The sequence below is a fragment of the Callorhinus ursinus genome, unplaced genomic scaffold, assembly GCF_003265705.2.
Source record: "Callorhinus ursinus isolate GAN/ISIS: 27379988/994484 unplaced genomic scaffold, GSC_fseal_2.0 scaffold19, whole genome shotgun sequence".
NCBI classification, from domain to species: domain Eukaryota; kingdom Metazoa; phylum Chordata; class Mammalia; order Carnivora; family Otariidae; genus Callorhinus; species Callorhinus ursinus.
Window position 1 is genome coordinate 19,987,383 of NW_027397081.1, and position 11,771 is coordinate 19,999,153.

Sequence of the window (11,771 nt, forward strand, 5' to 3'; positions counted from 1 at the left end):
ACTGTGTGAGTGTGTCCAGGCTACTGCTCGTGTCTCACTATTAGCCTCTGCTTCTCGTCTGCTCTCTAAAGCAGGTCCATGCACAGGGGCTTTTCTGGGAACTTGTGGGAACTTCTTTTTCCAGAAATAGACTTTTAAATTGAACAGGATTACAGAATGACATAATATCTGATCGTAGGCAAGGACCACAGACTCTGAGAACCTGTTTTGATCAAGGAGAGGTGATCTAGAGCCCACAAAAATTTGCATGGTTTGGAGACACTATTCAGGTGTGACTAGAAATAGTAACAAGAAGCAGGTTGTCAGCAGCATTGCTCCCCCAGAATGTGTCTGTTTCTCTTTGCTGTCTTCAATTTTGCCCAGTTGTAGGGTGGTATATGAGTGACTCATTTTGGCTTGGTCATTCTCTTTGATATGTTTTTCAGTGTTACTTGCCACAGTTTATAATTGGAATCCCCATGTTGAATGTGACTCTATGACCTGAAAGCTCCTATGTTGGGGTTGATTTTAAGGTCTCATGTCAAAGGGATAGAAAAGGACTGTTGTCTGATCTCTAAAACTAAATTAGATATTAACTAGGTGCGCTATCAAGTCAAGACTGGAAATAACCAGGAAGAAGTAAGACAAGAAGGCTCTTCCCATCTGGATATAAAATGATGATGTGAACCCTTCTAGAAAGTGTCATTGCCCAGCAGTGGAGCAGGCTGTCTTAGAAAGCAGAGGCTGAGGGCAGTTTTCCTAATGATTAGGAGTACAAAGCCTTCTGAATGGAATGAAACAGGGTCTCAGCTCTGTCACCTATTAGCTTTGTAAACTGGGGCAACTTGCTTAATTTTCCCAAGCTTCAGTTTCCTGTTTTGTAGATGAAAATAATAGTAGTAGCTTCTTCTTATAGGTTTACTTAAAACAAATGAATCATATTGGGAAAGTGCTGAGCGCAGTCCTTGGAACACAGTAAATATTCATTAAATGGTACGTACGTATATATATGCTTGTGTTTATGTAGTAGTATTATTAAATGTGAAATGGGAGAAAGAGGCCTGTGTGTCTTCCAGGTACCATACCCTGCTCTTGCGGTGTTTGAGCTGTTCTTTGACTTCCTGCTATAAGGGCCACTCTATTTCTTCATCACAGTAACATGAAATTGATGCTTTCCTATTGCTACTATTTCTTTTGCTTAGTATTTCAGGGTTGCCTGTCATCTATATAGAAAAAGTTAAAAGCACTAGAAGAGTCAAAGCAACATCTCCCAGTAGAGATGGGGATATTAGATCTTATAAGTCTGGAAGGAGGTACTCTGAAGACGATATGATTGAAGTCTATTCAGTAATTTGTTTAACAAACATTTATTTACAAATAATTGCAGAATGCCCACTTTAAGGGAAAGCACTTAGGGGAGTAAGTTAAACATACATAAAATGAAGGAACACTTTTCATTAGGATTTATGCTTTTGCCAGATACTCTCACAGACATGTCATAAACTTTACTAAGAGGCCAGGATATTTTCATTGTTGATACTATTGTTATAATAATTATGATTTTCACTATGTAGCTGATGAAACCATGCCTGTCGTAGATGTATGAATGGTTTTAATTAGTTTAGCCAAGAAGTGGCAAAGCCAGGATTCAAATGAAGTGCTCTGACTTCTAACACAATTTTCCCCCTGACTTTTCTAGAGGAAAATGAATAGTGGAAGTTTGTTACTCAAAGAAATCATGAGAGTTCAAAATACAAATATGCCTAAAGAGAGTAAATACAAAAGAGAGAACTGAACAGCAGTAAAAAGATTTCTCAACATGAGAATATTTTGAATATATCTCTAAACTTGTGATCTTGTCACAGAGGACAACCATCAGCTTCTACAAAACATTTTTATGAATATCTCCATTTTACAGTAGGATGGAAATTGGCATTTCTTATCACCTGATGTTTTTATATACATCTTGCCGTTCATAAGAAAGCTGGTATTGCTTGTTAAAAACAGAGCCAAAGCGCTCATCAGCAAAAAGCCTGATAATTTGATGTTGGTGTTCAGACTTTGGTGTTTTGGGTTCCTTCCTGAGGTCTGACTTTCCCACAGCTATGAGGAATCTCTCAGTAGTGACTGAATTTATCCTGCTGGGCATCCCACACACCGAGGACCTGGAGAGCATGCTCTTTGTCTTGTTTTTGGGCTTCTACATCTTCACTCTTATGGGGAACCTGCTCATCCTCCTGGCGATTGTCTCCTCCACTCAGCTCCACACTCCCATGTACTTCTTCCTGTGCCAACTGTCAGTGTGTGACATACTTTTCCCTTCTGTGAGTTCCCCCAAGATGCTCTTCTACCTCTCAGGGAACAGCCGGGTCATCTCCTACGCAGGCTGCGTGTCCCAGCTCTTCTTCTACCATTTCCTGGGCTGTACGGAGTGCTTCCTGTACACAGTGATGGCCTATGACCGCTTTGTCGCCATCTCTTACCCTCTGCGCTACACGGTGACCATGAGCCACAGAGTGTGTGCCATCCTGGCCGTGGGGACCTCCTTTTTTGGTTGCATTCAGGCCACCTTTCTAACTGCTCTCACCTTCCAGTTGCCCTACTGTGGCCCCAACGAGGTGGACTATTTCTTCTGCGATATCCCGGTGATGCTGAAGCTGGCTTGTGCTGATACCTCAGCCCTGGAGATGGTGGGGTTCATCAGTGTGGGCCTCATGCCCCTCAGTTGCTTCCTTCTCATCCTCACCTCCTACAGCTGCATTGTCTGCTCCATCCTGCGGATCCGCTCCGCAGAGGGCCGGCACCGTGCCTTCTCCACCTGCAGTGCCCACCTCACTGCCATCTTGCTTTTCTACATGCCAGTGGTCCTCATCTACCTCAGGCCAACCCCAAGTCCCTGGCTGGATGCAACTGTCCAGATCCTGAACAACCTGGTCACCCCCATGCTGAACCCCTTGATCTACAGCCTCAGGAATAAGGAAGTAAAATCATCTCTGAGGAAGGTGCTGCATCACTTGGGCTTCTTTCCCGAGCAGTTGTAGGTAGAGAACACTAGCTAAGGCCTCAACGGTACCTTGTAGCTTCTATGACAATTTTATGGGGTTCTCACAAATATTTTTGAGTCGGAAAGCACAGGTATTTTTATGAATATCTCCATTTTACAGTGTGGGGACTAAGATTCCAAGAGCTCAAAGTGACTTGTCAAGGGACACGTGAGGAGTGAATGGCAGAATAAAGACTCCAGGGTGGGTGTTCTGACTCTGGGACTTGTGCTCTCTTAAGGATCTCAGGCTGCTGATGAAGGAAGGAGGGAGCTCTTCCCAGGAGGCAGAACAACCTGGACCTTCCGCTTCCCAGTATTTATGTCCTGCCTCCTCCTACATCCCCTCTTCCTCTTCTTTCCCCCTCACCCTGGCACTTCTCCCTGCAGTGATTGTCTCCTCAAATGCTTGCATCGGTGAAGCTCTACTTTTATTGGTCTAGGAGCTGTTGAAAGAAAATGGGAGAGGTGCATGCCTGAGGCTTCAAGTGATACCCTCCAAAAACATAAAGAAGTTGTGCAAAGAGAAAGTCTTCTGGCTGGGGGCTGAGGCGGGTCTCTGAGTGAAGCAGAGATACTGACTGGTGTACTGTTGGCTACAAACCCGATCTGCTGGGCTCAGACCTGGGAGCAGGCTCTGGCGGTGGGAGTGGGGTACGCGGATGAGAATGTGGAAAGGACAGATGGGCGAATCCACAGAGGAAGGACTGTGCTGTGATTCCCTTTGGACTTGGCTTTGTATTGCTCACCACAACCAGGGGGCGATGCTGGGTCCACGCTATCATTGTTTTGTGTCTTTGTTGTCTCTGTTTACCGAAGGGGTTGGAGTTTGGTCCCCATTCCTACATTTCTTCACTTATTGGCTGAAATACGCTAAGAATGAAAAAATGCACTATTTCAATACAGTGAACTATTGTATTTATGACCGAATGCAATGAGGACAATATTCAGCTTGGGGAATACAGTTGTTAAGAAGTTTCTTCTCACGGTGATGTAGAGAGAGAAGGCCACAGGGAGAATGGTAATGGAAGAGGAAGGGCAGAAGCAGAGAGACCAGCTCTCTTTTCCTGTCTGTACTTCTTACAGTGAGGGAGCAGCAAAAGGAACCTGCCAGACCAGACTAGCGCCTCTGGGTCTGAGCCTTCCGCCACTGGGTTGAGCCAACACCTGTTCCTGTGGCAGAGGCAAACTCTGGCCCACTCTCTTCTCTTAAGCTCCTAAAATCCCTCTCAGTGCTGTTTCTCCCTTGTTTCTCAGTAAACAGTTTAAGAGCCTAAAGGGGAAGGCAGAAATACGTCTGAAGTTATTTCAAATCTAGTGGATCCCAAACCCTTCTCAAGCCTTTCTGAGTCCATTTGAAGATCTTTTCCCTTTCCTCCGTTTCCTGGTTGTAGCTGCTCAAGGTCATCAAAATAAAATAATTTGGTAGAGTCAAAGATGAGACCGATTCCCTTTTATTTTCACTCATTCAGATGTTATTTGAGCAATAACTCTGTGCTGGGCGTGGAGAATGCAGAGCTGAACAAGACATGATTCTATCTGAATGAAGTCAGAGTCTGCTGGAGAAAATAAACAGATTTACAATGAATTAGAACCTGCCATGATATATACTGTGACCAAGGTATGAAATAAGGCAGAAAATGCGGAGTACATTTTTCTAGGACTGGGAAAGGACGTCCCAGAAGAGGTGTTGAAATCGAAGCAGCTTTTGTTGGTTTGTTTGTTCCCCATCCCCCTAGATGAAGAATAATTTTACAAGAAGAAACAGCACACTTCTCAATTTTTTGTTTTGTGTGCGTGTGCCTGAGTGTGTGTGTATGGGGGATGGTGGCAGTGAGAGATCATTCCTTGGGTGGGTATCTCTTAATTAATTGCTATCTATGAGTTCTTGCAGGAAAAACAAAATTAATTTCACCTGTTTTTAGGGTTCTTTCTCCAGCTCAGCTCTTTGTTCCTAGGTTGGAGGCGTCTTGCACAAAACGACTCTAACTCTGTCTCCTGAAACAATTGACCTCTGTGTTGTCTCAGGGTTCTGAGAGATGCTGGCAGCTCCCATGTCTCCAGGCCGTGTCCAGCATCTTTCCACTTAAGCAGGAGCCTGGCCCGGGGTCTGGAGGCCCAGGCTGGGTCTGATGGTGGAATGAGACTTTTCTGTATTCTATATTTAAAGGGACAATGTAAGAAGAATTTGAGGAAAAAAATGTCAATTTGAGAAACCCCAAATCAGGTAGACCCCTTAGCAGAACATTTAATCCCCAGGGGCTGAGAAAAGACAGAGAATCAAGATTCAAGAGCAGGGAGGCCAAAGAAGAGCAAGAATTTTACAGCAGAGTTTCAGAAACCATTTGGAGCAGAGAGGGTTACAGCAGCAATGTCTCCTAAGACACTGGATTCAAGCATGGTCTAGGAGTGGCATCCGAGACCTGACTCCAGGTGGATTCTAGATTCTTTTCTTTTTAAGGATTTGAGAGAGAGAGAGAGTGGGAGAGAGACCATGAGCTGGGGGAGAGGCAGATGGAGAGGGAGAGGCAGACTCCCCGCTGAGCAGGGAGCCCTACTCAGGGCTCAATCCCAGGACCCTGGGATCATGACCTGAGCCGAAGCAGATGCTTAACTGACTGAGCCACCCAAGCACCCTGGATTCTAGATACTTTAAAGGCATCCCTGTACATCCCAACCGTTTTTGCAACATATCATTGTAGTCTTCAATCACTGTTCCTTTTGGCTCCTCTCTAAATTTGTTACATAACCAATTGCCTGTTGTGAATTTCACGTACATATTTTGTTTTACCTCCAGATCCTGGAAAGAGAAACTATGATGTGGGCATCAAAAGTGGACACCTGTGACATAGACACTTGACAGTGGTGCTGAGGTGATGGTTCTCACCTGGCATGGGGGGATTGTGAAGACAGGTGTTCAAAGGAGTGTTCAGAGGAGTCGAGCCCCATTCTGTGTATTTTTTGCCCTCCTTGGGACCCTGCTGATTTGTTCTCAAATTGATTGAAATGAATATATAGTCAAAGATTAATGCTTTCATCCCTTGATTTGCAGTTTTTGGTGGGTCAGGAACACTGGCTTTACTTTTACAAAAATAATTATCCAAGCTAAGAGAATAGTATTATTTATGTTTTGCTAGTTCATTTGGGGTAAGGAGAACAATAATGCCTGTGTTTATTGGAATGCTAAATTGGTGAGACATAACCTAGTGACAATATCAAATGACATCATCATCAATGACAACATCAAAAAGACATCATCATCCTGTGGGACATATTTTTACAGTGTTTTTATTAAATAGTAAACCATTAGAAAATAATGTTAATTAAAAATATGTAAAGTATAAGGAACTCTGATATAATGAACACCTGGGTGCTACTACCTAGTTTAGGGAAGAGAGCAGTGTCAGTGCCTTGGATGTTCTCAGTAGACCCTAGCCCAGTTCCATACTCTCACCCCTGTAGAGGTCATCACTCTCCTGAATTATGTGCTTATTATTCTCTTGTTTTTCTTTTAAGTTTTACCCTATATGTGTGTGTCTCTCAATGCCATATTGCAAGTTTTTGAACTTAATATTAATTTAATTCTATTGAAATTTGCTGTTTTCACTTAAATGTTACTCTTTTGACATTTACGTCTTTGCACATGTCTGAAATTAATTCATTACTGCCAAAGGGCAAATTCCATTGTGTGACTCTACCCATGTTTATTTTTTGTTGTTGTTTTTATTTATAAATAAATGTGAGTTTCCAGAATATAAGAATCCTTTTCTTTTAAGCAGCCAAAATGTTTTGGTGGGTTTTTTCTACTTTCCAATATATCTAGATATGACACAGGGATACCATCACCAGCCTCTCTTTAAGATTTCCTTCTATAGGGAAAAGAGAAAATGAAAATTTTATTTAGTTTGGATTTTCCCAAAAGCAGACTCTGAGACAAAGGTTTGAGGATAAATAATTTTTTTTGGAAGATTATCCCAGAAAACATGATAAAATAGAGGGAAAGTGACACCGGGAAAGAATCGTCAATTAAACAAGTGTCAATGACTGCGTTACCACTGTGAGGAACTGGGGCTCAATTGTGCCAGGAATTCTCTGAAAAACGGTATAGAACAACCTCCAAGTTGTCCTACTGAGTTACAAAAGAATCTGGGGGTATTTTTATACCAATTCCTGCCCCCCATTGGTTGGTGGATGTTCTTGGGAGCATGAATTATCACACGTGTCTGGCCTGCTCCATATATGTAAGACTCAAAAAAATTCCTTGGCCAGAGACTACTCCCAGGCAGAAGACATGGGGAATCCAGAGGACCTAAGGACACTTTCTAAAGTTGACCTCTGGAGAGGATTAAGGATACAGACTGAAGTCCTAAGAAATGTTACGGTCATCACTCTTTCACTTCTAAACTAGTATCTTTCCAAAATGCAAACCACACAATACTACTCTGCTTCTTTAGGATCTCTAACAATTGTTTGTTGCTTATAGGTTGAATTACAATATCTTAGTAACTTAGTAAAGGATCTGTAGAATTTACAATCAGATCCAACCTACCTCTTTAATCTCCTCAAAGCCATACGTTCACCCAGCAACGCATCTCTCTCTCTCACACACACTCTCCTTTCTAGCTAAACTGCCCTTCTATAGTCCTCAAAGGTACCTCTTTACATTATTTATTTGTTGTCCTGTTATTTTAACAAACACATATGTATTGAGTAATTACTATGCTAAACACTGAAGTTACAAATATCTGTAAAGTCATATTCCTTTTTTAAAATTTTTTTATTGTTATGTTAATCACCATATATTACATCATTAGGTTTTGATGTAGTGTTCCATGATTCATTGTTTGTGCATAACACCCAGTGCTCCATGCAGAACGTGCCCTCTTTAATACCCATCACCAGGCTAACCCATCCCCCTACCCTCCTCCCCTCTAGAACCCTCAGTTTGTTTTTCAGAGTCCATCGTCTCTCATGGTTCGTCTCCCCCTCTGATGTAAAGTCATATTCTTAAGAAGCTTATAGATAAACATGGGAGGCAGATATATACATGATTAAAGTAAAATATAATAAAAAGAGAGAGGGAAACAAACATAAGAGACTCAATGATAAAAACAGACTGAGGGTTCTAGAGGGGAGGGGGGTGGGGGATGGGTTAGCCTGGTGATGGGTATTAAGGAGGGCACGTTCTGCGTGGAGCACTGGGTGTTATGCACAAACAATGAATCATGGAACACTACATCCAAAACTAATGATGTAATGTATGGTGATTAACATAACATAATAATAAAAAAATGTGTTTGCCAGATCAATAGCTGCATGCCAAGTGCCAAAAGAGGGGCTAATTTGCTCCAATAAAGGTAATTGTTCATTTAAAAAAAAAAAGAACAAATTGAGGGTTGATGGGTTTTAAGGAGCACACTTATTATGATGAGCACTGGGTATTGTATGTAAGTGATGAATCACTGAATTCTACTCCTGAAACCAATATTGCACTGTATGTAAACTAACTAGAATTTGTTTAAAAATATGAAAAAATATAATAAATATTTAATGAAAAATATAAAATAGACTAGTAAAATTAAAACAGAAATGACTAATCCTGTAAAGATGTTGAAGAAGTTTCCACAAAAAACATTTCAAGTATACTCATTCATAATTTTGTGCCTTTATAAATATATTCTCTCCTCTTGGGATGCCCTTCCCTGATTCCTCTGCTAGAAAAACTTCTACTCATCCTTCAAAACCCAAGCTGAACAGTCATTTTCTTTGTGAAATTTCTTTATCTCAGACATAAGTTCTTATTTCTCTGTGTTTCAGTTTTATATTATGACATAAAGTATTAATTCATCGTGTGAGAAAAAGATTGACAAAGTGACCCTAAAGGGTAACAGCTAACTAGGTGCAGAGAGGTAAAGAAAGGGAGACAGATGGGTACTTACAGTTCTGAACTATCCAACCCCTCATTTGTTGCACTAATAAATCAAAATGTGACTTCTAGATGACATTTTTAAAAAGATATATTTATTTGGGGCACCTGGGTGGTTCAGTTGGTTAAGCATCTACCTTAGGCTCAGGTCATGATCCCAGGGTCCTGGGAGAAAGCCCTGCATCAGGGTCCCAGGAAGCCTGCTCTCCCGCTCTTCCCCAATCATGCTCTCTCTTACTATCTCTGTCTCTCTCTCTCTCTCACAAATAAATACAATCTTTTAAAAAATTATTTATTGTATTGGAGAGGGAGAGAGAGTGTGTGTGTGCGCAGTGAGTGGGGGGGAGGGGCAGAGGGAGAGGGAGAGAGAAAATCTCAAGCAGACTCCATGCTGAGTGTGGAGCTTGACTCGGGGCTCCATCTCACAACCCTGAGATCATGACCTGAGCTGAAATCTGGAGTTGGCTCAATGGACTGAGCCACCCAGGGACCCCTCTAGATTACATTTTATTATTGGCTCAGTCTATATACGTTGTTTGTTAGATGTTATTAAGTATCTGCTAGGAACAGACGCTACTTTGAGAAAAATAGTATTAGTTTATGCCAACAGATGTAACAGAATCAGACAAGTGTGGTTTAAATTTTACCTTAACACGTATGCCCTTTATGTCTTTTAAAAAGTTACTTAACTAACTTGAATTGCTATATTTTAATTGGTACATTAAATTAATATTTAATTATTTAATTAAATAATTACGTTTTTAATTTATAAAAAGTTTATAATTTTTAAATTATATTTAAATTTAATTATATTTAAATACTTAAATATAAGTATTTAAGCTTACCTCATTGAATTGTAAACACTGACTTGGATGTTTCTTTAAATCACCTAACAACTGTATCTTGAACATGATAAATATGTTACCTTTCCCTTTTTGTTTCTTAAAAAACGCATTTCTTTAAAAAAATGCATTTCTTTAAGTAAAAAATAGACAATAGAAAAGCAGTGTTCAGTTTACAAGATTTCTCTTTGGAAACAATTCTTCAAGAGTATTAGTGGCAAGGAGCGGTGTTTAAGAACAATGTTTGAGAGTGTGCTGGGCTTTGTAGCCAGACAGATCAGAGTTTAAGTCCCCTGAAGGCCACTTGTCATTTGTGTGGTGTTAGGCAAGCTCTCTTCACATGTATTTTGAGGAGGATGTAAGTACCCAACTCAGGGTCACCATGAAGGTAAAATGGTGTTATCCATGCAAAGGGTCTTAGTGGAGGGCTTAGCGTAGAATAAGTACATGGTAATAGCCAATACTGTGTATAATATGACATTTTAATTTAATACATTCATTTCATACATTATTTTTTAGTTATGTAATATTTTGGATTGAGGCAAAATCGATGAGGCTCTGTTTCTTATTATGGTTCTCACAATTATTTTTTGTTCATTTGAAGTCACTGAAATGCTGAACCCTTGAATGTATGATCCCCAAAATCTGTAAATAATGGAATTATTATCAGAATTACACAGTTTATCTCAACGTAACATCTCCTAGGGCTTTAGCTACAGCTAACAAATTGTAGGCAGATATAAACAAAAGACTTATGAAGGAAACCAAACCAAAACAAAGCAAAAGATCCTGTTTCCAGTTTGCCCCCAAATGTAAACAAGATACAAAATTCTCAGGAAATACCGGAAATGCGGCTTCTTCTTCTAAATACTACCAAAAACTGAGAATCTGTCAAAACAATTTAAAATAAGTGAAAATACAAGACTAAAGGTTCTATTAGATTGAATGGGACTTAGATTCCAGAAGCGAGCTGATGGACTTATTACATTATAACTGTACATGGGAAGGATAAACTGAAACTTCCATCAGGAAGTGTTTGTGATACCAAGAAAACATAAAAGTTTGTTGTGATTAGCTGAGATTTATAGAGCATTTATGATGCGCTAAACACCAGGCTGGGTCCTCTACATGCCCACCTCAGTCATCCTCATAGTAGCCTAAGAAGTAAGTTTTCCTTATTATCCCTATTTCACAGTTCAGAAATATGAGATCGAGAGCTTCAGCAACCTGGTCAAAATCATACGTGCAGTGTGTGCATGCTCCAGCTACCGTTCAACCCTAAATGTGTCTCCTCTTCGTCACGGGCTGCATTGTCTTCTTCCCAAATTCATATACTGAAGCCCTAACTGCCAGTACCTCAGAATGTGACTGTGTTGGGAGGTAGGACCTTTATAGAGGTGATTCAATTTAATGAGGCGGTTCGAGTGGGCCCTAATCCAAGGTGACCAGTGTCCTTAGGAGATGAGAAAAGCTGGAGACACAGAGACACCAGGGATGTACATGCAGAGAATGACCACAGGAAGGGACAGCAGGAGGATGGCCATCTACAAGCCAAGGAGACAGGATGAAGCAGATCCCTCTCTGCCCCCTCAGGGGAAACCAACCTTTCCAACACCTTGATCTTAGGTTCCTGGCCTCTGAAACTGTGAGCCCTGGCCAACTAATACACTTCCAAGCCTAACTCTGCTCTAATGCCCCTCCTCCACAGTGTATAAATTGGTGTGACTGATCAGAGCACGTGCTTTTTGTGTTCATGCCTATTAACATCATTGTTTGAAACTCAGAAAAATGGTCCTTGTTTCTCAAAATAGGTAATGGAAAGTTCCAGAAAAGAAACACATTTACAAAACTTTTCTTACACTCAAGCTACAAGATTTCTCTCCGGGAGTCATTGAGAAGGGAAATTTTTCTTTCTTTCTTTTTTTTTTTTTTTTTACTGTTATGTTAATCACCATACATTACATCATTAGTTTTTGATGTAGTG

At 40.7% G+C, this 11,771-nt stretch overlaps 1 protein-coding gene across 1 annotated transcript; it reads left to right on the forward strand.

The window, feature by feature from the left end:
* Positions 1-2,011: 2,011 nt before the first annotated feature.
* Positions 2,012-3,020, forward strand: LOC112840538 (olfactory receptor 10D1B). Its single transcript, XM_025893971.2, has one exon. It carries the CDS (start codon positions 2,085-2,087, stop codon positions 3,018-3,020), a length of 936 nt encoding a protein of 311 aa, XP_025749756.1. The 5' UTR covers positions 2,012-2,084.
* The last annotated feature ends 8,751 nt before the right edge of the window (positions 3,021-11,771 follow it).